This window comes from Bubalus kerabau, chromosome 13 (genome assembly GCF_029407905.1).
Source record: "Bubalus kerabau isolate K-KA32 ecotype Philippines breed swamp buffalo chromosome 13, PCC_UOA_SB_1v2, whole genome shotgun sequence".
Classification (NCBI taxonomy): Eukaryota; Metazoa; Chordata; class Mammalia; order Artiodactyla; family Bovidae; genus Bubalus; species Bubalus kerabau.
Genome location: NC_073636.1, coordinates 51659040 through 51672630, shown reverse-complemented (window position 1 = coordinate 51672630; position 13591 = coordinate 51659040). Strand labels below are relative to the sequence as shown.

At 41.6% G+C, this 13591-nt stretch overlaps 1 protein-coding gene across 4 annotated transcripts in view; it reads right to left on the bottom strand.

The window, feature by feature from the left end:
* RNF24 (ring finger protein 24) overlaps positions 1 to 13365 on the bottom strand; it is a 115319-nt gene extending 101954 nt beyond the window's left edge. Inside the window, exon 1 of one of the 4 annotated variants that reach the window (XM_055544296.1) lies at positions 13094 to 13365. In XM_055544296.1, coding sequence (XP_055400271.1) covers positions 13094 to 13107 — 14 coding nt within the window. In that variant the 5' untranslated portion in view covers positions 13108 to 13365. Of the gene's footprint in view, positions 1 to 8724; positions 8911 to 13093 lie in introns of those variants that run through there. The other 3 variants (XM_055544294.1, XM_055544298.1, XM_055544297.1) reach the window with 3 other exon arrangements.
* Between the last annotated feature and the right edge of the window lie 226 nt (positions 13366 to 13591).

The window sequence follows — 13591 nt, the reverse complement described above, 5'->3', positions numbered from 1 at the left end:
ACTATTCATTATACCTGCAGTGCCATATTTGTACTTCTTTTGTTCTCAATTAAATAATTATAACACTAAGTTTGCTAGAGAAGAACTGTATCTGATACAAACACCTGTCTAGTTAGGAAAACATAAATAACAGACAAAATGATTTTAAGACAACATGTATAATTAATGTTCTACAGAAGCCACAAACTTCTATAGTTGCTAAAATAGTAAGCAACTCAAAATACACCTAACAGCATTGAATCCATAAAAATTCAAGTTGCATTACACTTTTTCAGAGCAAAATCACTATGTAATATGTTTACTTGTAATGCTATCTAAAAATTAGCTTCCTTTCCTTGCCATTCAGGTTTGTTCCAACTCAAATCCATGGAGGTGCAGAGCAACTATCTGGTGTCATACTGTCTTTACAGCAGGTGGAGGGCCTAGGCTGACTTTCCCAACCAAAAGTAAGGCCACTGTTCCTAGGTCAGCTAGTATGGAACAGTGTCTGATTCCTACCTTCAGAGCAGATAAAGCTCATTCAGCTGGCTTTCAAAGGACTTGCCTGCACTAGTGTTCACATTTCCTTTCAAAACATCTGGCATTCTTTTTGTATCTTAAATTTATCTAACACTACGTTCTAATGTCTGAAATGCTCAGATAATTGGAGGTGTTTTCACTGCCTACCTAGATAAGAAACAGGCAGAGTAACTGGTAAGTCAATTACTTCAAGAAACAATTTCTAAAATTAAAAATCAAGACAGAAAATAAGGGGTATAGACAATTTAACATGTGGAAAAGTTTTAAGACTCCCTTAAGGCTGGCTGGACACAACTCTCCCTACTTTGGACTTCTATTAATACATAGCCTGTCCTTATCCCTCAGTGAAGCCTGTAGAATGGATTTTTATTGTATCATATATTTATCTTCCTAGCTAGCTAGGAAGTGAAAAGAACAGCATCTTATAACTACTTAAAAAAATCTGTTGATGACATACTAGGTGTTTTAAAAGTTCCATTAGCATAAATAAGAAAATTTAATGAAAAATAACATGAATTAACACAAAGAAGCAGCCTCACCTCTGAGCAAGCCAAATAAACAAAGTACAGAACTTGGCTTGAAATAAAAATATTTCATCAAGTTATCAAAATGATTTCTCAGTGACCAAACTGCTGGGAAGTGCTAGGGGGTGCTCATCTGTCAATGAAGATCATTTAATCAATTTATTGATATTATGTGGGGGTAATGTGAGGAACAGAGGAGCAAGGAATTAGGAAAAAATCCAACAAAACTAAAAACAGGAGAGTCACATTCACAGTCAATATGCTCTAGGTAGTCAATACATTCGGAGAAGGCAATGGCACCCCACTCCAGCACTCTTGCCTGGAAAATCCCATGGACAGAGGAGCCTGGCGGGCTGCAGTCCATGGGGTTGCTAAGGGTCGGACACAACTGAGCGACTTCACTTTCACTTTTCACTTTCACTTTTCACTTTCATGCATTGGAGAAGGAAATGGCAACCCACTCCAGTGTTCTTGCCTGGAGAATCCCAGGGACCGGGGAGCCTGGTGGGCTGCTGTCTATGGGGTCGCACAGAGTTGGACACAACTGAAGCGACTTAGCAGCAGTAGCAGTCAATATATTCATAGTCAATATACTCCAACAAAACTAAAAACAGGAGAGTCACATTCATAGTCAATATACTCTAGATATAAATACTTCAAACAAAAATACTAAAGTGACAAAAAAGAAAACACAAAACTACAGTGACCAAGTCAGATCAAATATTAGAAAGCAGAGAAGAGTATACAAACAATAACTGTAACTACTTTCATTGTATTAGCCACCATGGCAAGTACTGGGTTTAGCATTTTACATGTTATCTCACTTGACCTACACAACATATGAGGTAGGTACTTTCTTATTTCCACCTTGCAGATGAGGAAACAGAGGTTAATCTGCCCAAGGTCACATGGCAAAAAGTGAAAAGAACTAAAATTCAACTCCAATCAGTCTGACTGATCAGTCAATCAATCCAGGTGTAAGACTGACAATTTAAATTATACTTAGACTTCCCTGGTGGCTCAGACGGTAAAGCACCTGTCTACAATGTGGGAGACCCGAGTTCGATCCCTAGGTTGGGAAGATCCCCTGGAGAAGGAAATGGCAATTCACTCCAGTACTATTGCCTGGAAAATTCCATGGACAGAGGAGCCTGGTAGGCTATAGTCCATGGGGTTGCAAAGAGTCGGACATGACTGAGCAACTTCACTTTCACTTTAGGAAAGAACAAAATGTAATGTAACATAGGTAAAATTCAACCATTAATACAGTCTTCATAATTTTTCAACTTTCAAGTGTAGCAAAAAGTAGAGAATAATTTAAAAAATAAATGAAAATTTATTTTCTTGTTAGAAATTTTTTTAAAAAGAGCTATTCTACCCAGTTAAATATGTCAGTTATGCCTTTTTTGCCCATGTACTGAGTAGGTACTTGTGTCAGTTGCTGTCCTAGGAACATAGTGGTAAACAGGATAGATGAGGTCTTGCTTTCCTGGAGCTCACTTTCCAGTGGAGGGTAAGAGACAAAAAAATTCAGTCAACAACAGAATTTCAGAGAGTGACACATAGTACAGAGGAGATAGGGAGGAAATGTGTAGACTACTCTTTTGAGACATTTAACCATGAAGGTAAACAGAAAGAGATGGATGTAAGGTCAGGGGAAAGTTGTTTTAATTTTTTGTTGTTTTTAAAGATGGGCAATATCAGAGCATGTATGTATGCTGATATTGGTGGTGCCTTGGAAAGTTGTTGAGGACGTGAAAGAGAGCACAAAAGCAGAAGTCAAGTTTTTGACTAGCTCTGAGGGAGTGTAAGGTGGGGAGGCAAGTTGGCCTCTGATGGGAAGAAAACAGAAAATAAGGATCCTAAGCAAGGTGGATTTATAGATTTGGTGAGGAGAGGATGAAGAGTATCTGTCTGATAACTTTTAAACCCTCAATGAAGTAAGTACACAGCCCACTTATCAGCATGGGGACGGGTGGGCTGCTCATGAAGTTAAAGAGTGTGGAGACATTAATATAGGCCAAAATTAAGAATTACAAGTTATTAAGAATCTGGCAATTTTCTGGGGGCAGTGATGAGAGTAGTCCACTTCAGATTTTTAGTCCTGAATCTGAAGTTCTCTAGTAATATTCAACTTATATGATATGGGCCCTTGGGGAAGGCTAGATGAGGAGTAAAGCAGCTGTAAATAGAAAAAAAATTCATGGGTTAAAAAATATTTAAAAATATGCATCCCTGAGATAAACACTAAGTCACTGACAATGTCCAAACAAGCCCTGGTCTATGTAACTCCATTTGCCTCTATCTTCTTATCACAGAAATTCTTGCAAATAATGTGTTTGTCTTAGTTAGTCATGATGTATTTAATCATGAAGCTTATAGATTGGTTTTTTTTTTTTGGTCATAAACGGCTCTATCATTTCCTAAAGCAGATTTAAAAAAAAATGCAACTGATGGTCTTCATGTTGATTCCAGAGGTGATTACATTTCAATGCTGAAAGACACTTTCTCTGGTGTTAACTCATATTTCTAGTCAAAAGTAAACTGATGACTTCATTTAAAAGTAAAAAATAAATAAATAAATAAAATATCCCCTCAAGGTGGCTGCTTTTGATCATCCAACTGTATTCCTAAACCATGATGTTGGCTCAAGACCCAAAACATCCTGGGAAGCACAGGCTGTCTGCACAGGTTCAAGTAGAGGAAACAAAGACCGCACCTCTTGATGGATGCATGTCAACATCATGAAGAATAGCATATTGGGTAAGACAGTATGTATGCCTGTGTGCACATATATATAGATATTTGGGGAAATATTATCTGCCCTACAAGCAAAAGGAAAGAAAAAGGAACACCATGAAACACCATTTTGAGGAACACCATGAAATGTCAGAACACCAGGGATAACTAGAAGATCCTCCCCGTCTTTCAGAGTGGGAGGAAAAAGAGAATGGGGATTACAACTGGAAGCCTTCAAGAGACAGACACTAATTTTCAATCTAGAATTCAACATCCAGTGAAACCACCATTCAAGTGTGCAGGTAAAATGAAGACATTTCAGACATGCAACTTCTGAATTCAGGAAGAAATTTCAGAGTTTGTAGATGTTCTTTCTCAGGAAACTACTAAAGAATAAGGAAGACACAGGATCCAGGAAATCAAGAATGCAACATAGGAGGAAGGCAAAGAGAATTCACAAGAAGATAAAAAGGGAGGTCCTATATGACAGCTAGGAAATAGAAATGAAACAGATTATCTGAATATATTGAAAGATGATCATTTCTGTCATAAAATTTGAGGAGAATTTGTGACTGGTAAAAATAAAACTAGGCAAATGAAGAACAAACAAAAGTGGCAATTATTTAACTCAGGAGAAATAAAGTTGTACAAAAAAGAAACATAATAGGTAATACATATCCAATACGGCTCATCTGTGAATTTAGGTACACTGCCACAGTCATATAAATACTGAATACTGACTTAACTGGAAACTGTAAAGTATAGATATGAGGTGGGGGAGTTAAAGGATGGTTATGTGGAACAATTAAGTACTCAACTTCCAAACTAGAACTCCATGGATAATATACAAAGGTAGAAAATCAAGGAATTGCAGTTTAAACATTGAAAATGAAATAAATATAAAGGTAAATACTAGAAAGAACTGCTAAGAATTCAAAATAATTGAACCATATGAAACCACTGATTTTTGGTAACTCCCCAATCTAAAAATAAATGGCAATTTCATATAGTTTAAGCTGCTATTAGGTTAGTGCAAAAGTAGTTGTGGTTTCAGACTGTGAATTTTAAATCATTATAACTAGGCTAAAACACATCTTTTTTAATCAAAATAGGAACCATTACAATCAACACATTTTTGTCAACAAGTTTTTTTATTCCTGTTGTGTAAAAATCTGTGCTTTGGGATTAGATAAACTCTTGGAAAGCATTTTCTGCTTCCTGATGGTTGTGGAAGCATTTTCCCTGGAGAAAGTTGTTGAGATGCTTGAAGAAGTGGTAGTCAGTTGGCAAGAGGTCAGGTGAAGATGGCGTTTGAGGCAAAACTTCATAGCCCAATTCATTCAAATTCTGAAGCTTTGGTTGTGTGACGTGTGGTCAGGTGATGCTGTGGAGGAGAATTGGGCCCATTCTGTTGACCAATGCCAGCTGCAGGTGTTGCAGTTTTCAGTGCATCTCATCGATTTGCTGAGCATACTTCTCAGATATAATGGCTTTGCTGGGATTCAGAAAGCTGTAGTTGATCAGATAGGCAGCAGACCACCAAACAATGAGTATGACCTTTTTTTCAGTGCAAGTTTGGCTTTGGGAAGTGTTTTGAGAGTTTCTTCTCGGTCCAACCACTGAGCTGGTTGTCATATAAAATCCACTTTTCATCACACATTATAATCTGATGGAGAAATGGTTCATTGTTGTTGCATAGGCTAAGAGAAGACTACACTTTAACATGATTTTTTTGATTTTCAGTCAGCTCATGAGGCACCCACTTATTGAGCTTTTTCACCTCTCCAATTTGCTTCAAATGCAGAATGACTGTAGAACGGTGGATATTGGGTTCTTTAGCAACTTCTCACGTAGTTGTAAGAGCTTTGATGATTGCTCTCAATTGGTTGTTGTCAACTTCCAATGGCCAGCCACTGCGCTCCTCATCTTCAAGGCTCTGTCTCCTTCGCAAAACTTCTTGAACCACTACTGCACTGTATGTGTGTTAGCAGTTCCTGGGCCAAATGCATTGTTGATGCTGCGAGTTGTCTCTGCTGCTTTATGACCCATTTTGAACTCCAATAAAAAAAAATCACTGGAATTTGCTTTTTGTCTGACATCATTTCTATAGTATAACATAGCCACATTTATTTAAGAATGTATTCCAATATCAAATGGCAAACTTCAACAATGCAAAATTGTAATTACGTTTGCACTGATCTAATAATACATTATGATAAGATTATTACTGATTTTAGAATAAACTGCCATTTGAAACAGAAAACAATTAGTATTTGGCTGCACAGCATATAGGAACTTAGTTCCCCCACCAGGGATCAATCCATGCTCACTGTAGTGTAAGCAAAGTCCTAATCACTAGACCACCAGGGAATTCCCAGAAAATAATCACTGACAGAATACTGGGAGGATAATGTATCCCAGTTTGGGTGACAAAGTGTCATCATATATACTATTACTAACATAACAATATCAGTATTTCTAATGAATATAAAGATTATATTTATTAATAAAACAGCATGTAACCTATTTTGGCAATATAGATATTACTTTGGAATTTTTCCTCAATCATCATCCTACAAAAATGCAAAACTATGGACTGGTAAAGATTTTGATTAACAGAATGCTGAATAACAAGGCCAGGATGTTTTTAGTTTCCTTTGTTGGTACAAACAATAGCTAAGTCATGCTTGCAAAATTAAAGTTGCCCAATATTGTAGTACTATGCAAGCCTATTTCAGTGATAATTCCGGTTACACTATGCTGTTTATTTAAGACTTCCCCTTATAATTTGTTTTAAAAGGCTTCCTAAAAGAGAAAAATCTTATGCAGGCAATTCATAAGTTATTTGGGTTGCTTCAGTATTAGTGACACTAGTTAATGTAATTAATGAAGCACTCATTTATAAGTTGCCTTATTTTGAGTTAAATTCATAAAAATTTTATTTAAATCTGACATCATAAAACCAAAATTTCAAATTAAAAAGTCAACTTTTATTAATTTTAACTTTTACAAAGAAAGAATTTGATCATGCTAACATAAGGTAAGATTTTTACCAAGAATAATGGATCCTGTTCCAACCAAATGGAAAATTTCTCTTTCAAATTAAAAGCAAATGTTTGCAACAGAGGGAACACACATAAACAGATGCTATGGAAGACTGCTTAGTTTCAATTTCATTTTGCACTGAAAACTACCAGGAATTAAAATACATGTTACTAAAAATAACCTTAAAGGGAATCTTAACACTGAATCAATTCAACTATTCATATCCTCTAATTAGCTCCTCACTTTTTTTTTTTACTGCTGTTATTCTGAATCAAAAGATCATAACAAAAGTATATTAATATTTGGAGGTATGTTCCTTACAACAACTGAGTTTAGCTAATTTCCTGTCACTCTGCAAAATTATAAGGGTACACACAAAAAACAGCAAATGCAACCAACTATCTTCTAAAACTTATACGTTTAAGAGAGAAAAAGGTCCAAGTGAAACAGCAAGGAATAGCTGGTGCTATTATAACTGCTTCTTTTTAATTGGTCCATATCAGCTGTGACTCCTCGTAACTTCACCAAGCAAACAAAGTCAGGCAGTCAGTCCCCGCAGAGCCAAAGTCTGTGGGAAACTGCGGAGCTTCCTCCTCTCTCTGGGGATGAGGACAAAAAAAAAAAAAAAAGGTATTCTGTTTTCCAATAGTCCTGTAAGAGGTGCCACTGAGCTGGGCGGCACAACCAGACAACAGAGCACAGGAAAATTCAGATCAAAGCAAGGGCGCATGCCAGGGAAATATGCAGTAACACCCTTTGCCAAAGAATTACGGGGAAAAAAAGGCAAGGAGGCGGAGAGAACCTGCTGGACCACCTTCTTATGAACACCGGGAGGCAGGAAGAAACAAAATCTGCCTGTACTGAGGAGCTGAAAAAAGTGTCCTAGATACACTGGAGCATTTCTATAGACAACGTATATCAATATACAGACATAATTACCAATTAACTAAAAAGCAGTGTTTTATATGTACTATTCTCATGTACATATACGTGAGTATATGACCATTTACCAACACTCGGAAAGCAAGTGTTCTGGATATACTGAGAATATAGAAATACATTGAGAATGTAGACACATATTTTCAGTTAAAAAACCCACTGGTTTTGCAGCAAGAAACAAAGAAATACTGTTTGAAAGAATGCCAGAGACAGAATTGGCTGAAGATCTGATGAAGGAATATGTCTTTTTTTCCTCATCCCCTTTAAATGATCTCCAATTCGCTCATTTCAGAGGTCACATACAAACCATTAAGTCTCTGGAAACAAAAGAGGGGCCTTAATTCTCTGCCCTGTGGAAGCACACACGGCCCCCCACTCACAAATATGAGGCCAGCACCTGACTTTCATTAATCAGTAAGCGAGGCAAGAGGTCTCATCCCAGACCACTGCTTATACCCAGTGACAAACGGGCATGAGACAGACGCCACAAAGAAAGGGGAGGAGCAGACGGGGACCAGGAAAACACTGCCACGCCGCGCCCCCCCAAGGCGCGTTCCCACGGCCAACAGGGAGGCAGCAGTCTTCGCCATCCTCGTCCTCGCTCCGGGCACATCCCAGCAGCTCCCACGCCCGGGGACCAGACGCGGGGCACGGGCTAGCTGGGCGCACAGGGCGCCGCGAACCTTTCTCTGTAGTCTCCCGGTGACAGCTCCGCGCCTCCCTTTGTGCGGGACTCACCCTCCTGTTCGTGCGCGGACCCTCTTCCGCGCCCCTCCCGGCCCAGGGCCGCTGTCCTGCCCGTCCCAGCTCCCGACCGAGGCGCCGGGAGTGTGAGTGGGGGAGGCTGGCGCGGGCCCACGGTCTCCTTAGCATCCCGAACCCGGACCTGCCCGGTCCCTTACTCTCCAAACCAGGGGGCGACGGCGCTCAGCGGCCCAACCCTCGCTTGCTTACTTACTCTGTCGTGCTGGCAGAGGCGGCGAGCGTGCTGGGACCGTCAGCTCCGGGCAGTAAGCAGCGGGCGTCTGGCTGAACCAAGCGCGGCTGAGGTGGCAGCGGCGGACGGCGCGCCACAGCCCCGGCGAGGGGCGGGCCCAGCGGGGGAGGGGCGGGCGCCGCGCCTCTCATTCATGCAGCGGGGGCGGGGTGAGGGAACCCGGATGGCCGGGCAGCCCCGCCCACCTCCCTCAGTTGGCCTGTGCTTCAGAGTCCGTAGTGCGCAGGCGCGGCTCTCTGGACTCCGAGCCTGCCTCACCCGCTGGGGATGTCCTAGGGAGGAGTTGCGGCTTTCTGCTTCTTATGTTTAGTATTTTTGCTCGACCTATAAAGTTTTAAAGTGAAAAACTGGAACTGCCACCTCTTCCTAGCATTCAGTCCACCAGCATCGCGGGGACACAGAGTAGCGTGAATAAGGAAGACACCGCCCCTTCCTCCAACTGCTTCATCTGCCGCAGGTCCTCTTAGACCTCTGAGACCCAGAATCTGCCCAAATAGTGGAGAGCAGCGTGTGCAAGAAAGAATGCATTACTTTATTTGCATTGACCTACTCTGTTCAGTCACCAGCTCCCATTTCATAGGGCAGGCAAAAAGCTATGCTGCATATACACAATGGAATATTACTCAGCTGTTAAAAAGAATACATTTGAATCAGTTCTAATAAGGCGGATGAAACTGGAGCCTATTATACACAGTGACGTAAGCCAGAAAGAAAAACACCAATACAGTGTCAGTTCAGTTCAGTCGCTCAGTCATGTCCTACTCTTTGCGACCCCGTGAATCACAGCACGCCAGGTCTCCCTGTCCATCATCAACTCCTGGAGTTCACCCAAACTCATGTCCATCGAATTGGTGATGCCATCCAGCCATCTCATCCTCTGTCGTCCCCTTCTCCTCCTGCTCCCAATCCCTTCCAGCATCAGGGTCTTTTCCAATGAGTCAACACTTTGCGTGAGGTGGCCAAAGTATTGGAGTTTCAGCTTTAGCATCAGTCCTTCCAATGAACACTCAGGACTGATCTCCTTTAGGATGGACTGGTTGGATATCCTTGCAGTCCAAGGGACTCTCAAGGGTTTTCTCCAACATCACAGTTCAAAAGCATCAATTCTTTGGCGCTCAGCTTTCTTCACAGTCCAACTCTCACATTCATACATGACCACTGGAAAAACCATAGCCTTGACTAGATGGACCTTTGTTGGCAAAGTAATATCTCTGCTTTTGAATATAATATCTAGGTTGGTCATAACTTTCTTCCAAGAAGTAAGTGTCTTTTAATGCTTACTCAAGAGGCAGGTCAGGTGGTCTGGTATTCCCATCTCTTTCAGAATTTTCCACAGTTTATTGTGATCCACACAGTCAAAGGCTTTGGCATAGTCAATAAAACAGAAATAGGTGTTTTTCTGGAACTCTCTTGCTTTTTCCATGATCCAGCAAATGTTGGCAATTTGATCTCTGGTTCCTCTGCCTTTTCTAAAACCAGCTTGAACATCAGGAAGTTCACAGTTCACATATTGCTGAAGCCTGGCTTGGAGAATTTTGAGCATTACTTTACTAGCATGTGAGATGAGTGCAATTGTGCGGTAGTTTGAGCATTCTTTGGAATTGCCTTTCTTTGGGATTGGAATGAAAACTGACCTTTTCCAGTCCTGTGGCCACTGCTGAGTTTTCCACATTTGCTGGCATATTGAGTGTAGCACTTTCACACCATCATCTTTCAGGATTTGAAATAGCTCAACTGGAATTCCATCACCTCCACTAGCTTTGTTCGTAGTGATGCTTTCTAAGGCCCACTTGACTTCACATTCCAGGATGTCTGGCTCTAGGTGAGTGATCACACCATCGTGATTATCTGGGTCATGAGGATCTTGTTTGTACAGTTCTTCTGTGTATTCTTGCCACCTCTTCTTGATATCTTCTGCTTCTCTTAGGTCCATACCATTTCTATCCTTTATGGAGCCCATCTTTGCATGAAATGTTCCCTTGGTATCTCTAATTTTCTTGAAGAGATCTCTAGTTTTTCCCATTCTGTTGTTTCCCTCTATTTCTTTGCATTGATCGCTGAGGAAGGCTTTCTTATCTCTTCTTGCTATTCTTTGGAACTCTGCATTCAAATGGGTATATCTTTCTTTTTCTCCTTTGCTTTTCACTTCTCTTCTTTTCACAGCTATTTGTAAGGCCTCCCCAGGCAGCCATTTTGCTTTTCTGCATTTCTTTTCCATGGGGATGGTCTTGATCCCTGTCTCCTGTACAATGTCATGAACCTCATTCCATAGTTCATCAGGCACTCTATCTATCAGATCTAGGCCCTTAAATCTATTTCTCACTTCCACTGTATAATCATAAGGGATTTGATTTAGGTCATACCTGAATGGTCTAGTGGTTTTCCCTACTTTCTTCAATTTCAGTCTGAATTTGGCAATAAGGAGTTCATGATCTGAGCCACAGTCAGCTCCTGGTTTTGTTTTTGTTGACTGTATAGAGCTTCTCCATCTTTGGCTGCAAAGAATATAATCAGTTTGATTTCAGTGTTGACCATCTGGTGATGTCCATGTGTAGAGTCTTCTTTTGTGTGCAGGTCAGGAAGCAACAGTTAGAACTGGAAATGGAACAACAGACTGGTTCCAAATAGGAAAAGGAGTACGTCAAGGCTGTATATTGTCACCCTGCTTATTTAACTTATATGCAGAGTACATCGTGAGAAACGCTGGACTGGAAGAAACACAAACTGGAATCAAGATTGCCAGGAGGAATATCAATAACCTCAGATATGCAGATGACACCACCCTTATGGCAGAAAGTGAAGGGGAACTCAGAAGCCTCTTGATGAAAGTGAAAGAGGAGAGTGAAAAAGTTGGCTTAAAGCTCAACATTCAGAAAACGAAGATCATGGCATCCGGTCCCATCACTTCATGGGAAATAGATGGGGAAAGAGTGGAAACAGTGTCAGACTTTATTTTGGGGGGCTCCAAAATCATTGCAGATGGTGATTGCAGCCATGAAATTAAAAGACGCTTACTCCTTGAAAGGAGAATTATGACCAACCTAGATAGCATATTCAAAAGCAGAGACATTACTTTGCCAACAAAGGTCCATCTAGTCAAGGCTATGGTTTTTCCAGTGGTCATGTATGGATGTGAGAGTTGGACTGTGAAGAAGGCTGAGCGCCAAAGAATTGATGCTTTTGAACTGTGGTGTTGGAGAAGACTCTTGAGAGTCCCTTGGACTGCAAGGAGATCCAACCAGTCCATTCTGAAGGAGATGAGCCCTGGGATTTCTTTGGAAGTAATGATGCTAAAGCTTAAGCTCCAGTACTTTGACCAGCTCATGCGAAGAGTTGACTTATTGGAAAAGACTCTGATGCTGGGAGGGATTGGGGGCAGGAGGAGAAGGGGACGACGGAGGATGAGATGGCTGGATGGCATCACTGACTCAATGGACGTGAGTCTGGGTGAACTCAGGGAGTTGGTGGTGGACAGGGAGGCCTGGCGTGCTGCGATTCATGGGGTTGCAAAGAGTCAGACACGACTGAGCGACTGAATTGAACTGAATGCTTACTCATGTGATTCATGGCTGCAATCACCATCTGCAGTGATTTTGGAGCCCCCCAAAATAAAGTCTGACACTCCACTGTTTCCCTATCTATCTGCCATGAAGTGATGGGACAAGATGCCATGATCTTAGTTTTCTGAATGTTGAGCTTTAAGCCAAGTTTTTCACTCTCCTCTTTCACTTTCATCAAGAGGCTTTTTAGTTCTTCACTTTCTGCCATAAGAGTGCTATCATCTGCAAATCTGAGGTTATTGATATTTCTCCCGGCAATCCTAACGCATATATATGGAATTTGGAAAGGTGGTAATGATAACCCTGTATGTGAGACAGCAAAAGAGACACATGTATAGAACAGTCTTTTGGACAATGTGGGAGAGGGCGAGGGTGGAATGATATGGGAGAATGGCATTGAAACATGTAAATTATCACATGTGAAACGAATTGCCAGTCTAGGTTCGATGCATGATACAGGGTGCTCAGGGCTGGTGCACTGGGATGACCCAGAGGGATGGGATGGGGAGGGAGGTGGGAAGGGGGTTCAGGAGGGGGAACACATGTACACCCATGGTGGATTCATGTATGGCAAACCCAATACAATATTGTAAAGTAAAACAAACAAACAAACAAAAAAACAACCAAAAAACTTACCTTTGAGGGGTTTGACTTCCCTGGTGGCTCAGCTGGTAAAGAATCTGCCTGCAGTGCAGGAGACCAGGGTTTGAGCCCTGGATCAGGAAGATTCCCCTGGAAAACGGAATGGCAACACACTCTAGTGTTCTTACCTGGAGAATTCCATGGCCAGAGGAGCCTGATGGGACCCCAGTTCATGGGGTTGCAAAGACTCGGATGTGGCTGTGCAACTAACACTTGGAGGGGGGATGGTTTAGCGCATCCTGTAACAACAAAGCGTAGGGTCAATCTAGTGCTGCTTCAAGAGCAGAAGAGGCGTCTTTTCTTCAGCATGGAGTGTATTCTCAAGAGACACCCTCCTGTTCCCAGTTCCTTGGCTCTGCTATTCCTGGGCCACAGAAATCTTTGGTGCTGTTGGGAGTCTGCAACAGGCCTCATGGTGATCTCATTTGAGGCGCTTCAGTTGAGTGTGTGGGCACTGCAGCTGAGGGAAGTTAGAGAAATGATTGCTCACTTTCCCTCATTTTCCCCCTTTGAGATTCTCCTTCTGTTGCAGGGAAGAGAGTGGGGGGTGTGTGGGTGTGTTAGGGGAAGAACACTGACTGAAACTGCCCACCCTGGCCAGGCACCATAGTGACCATGTGCATGAG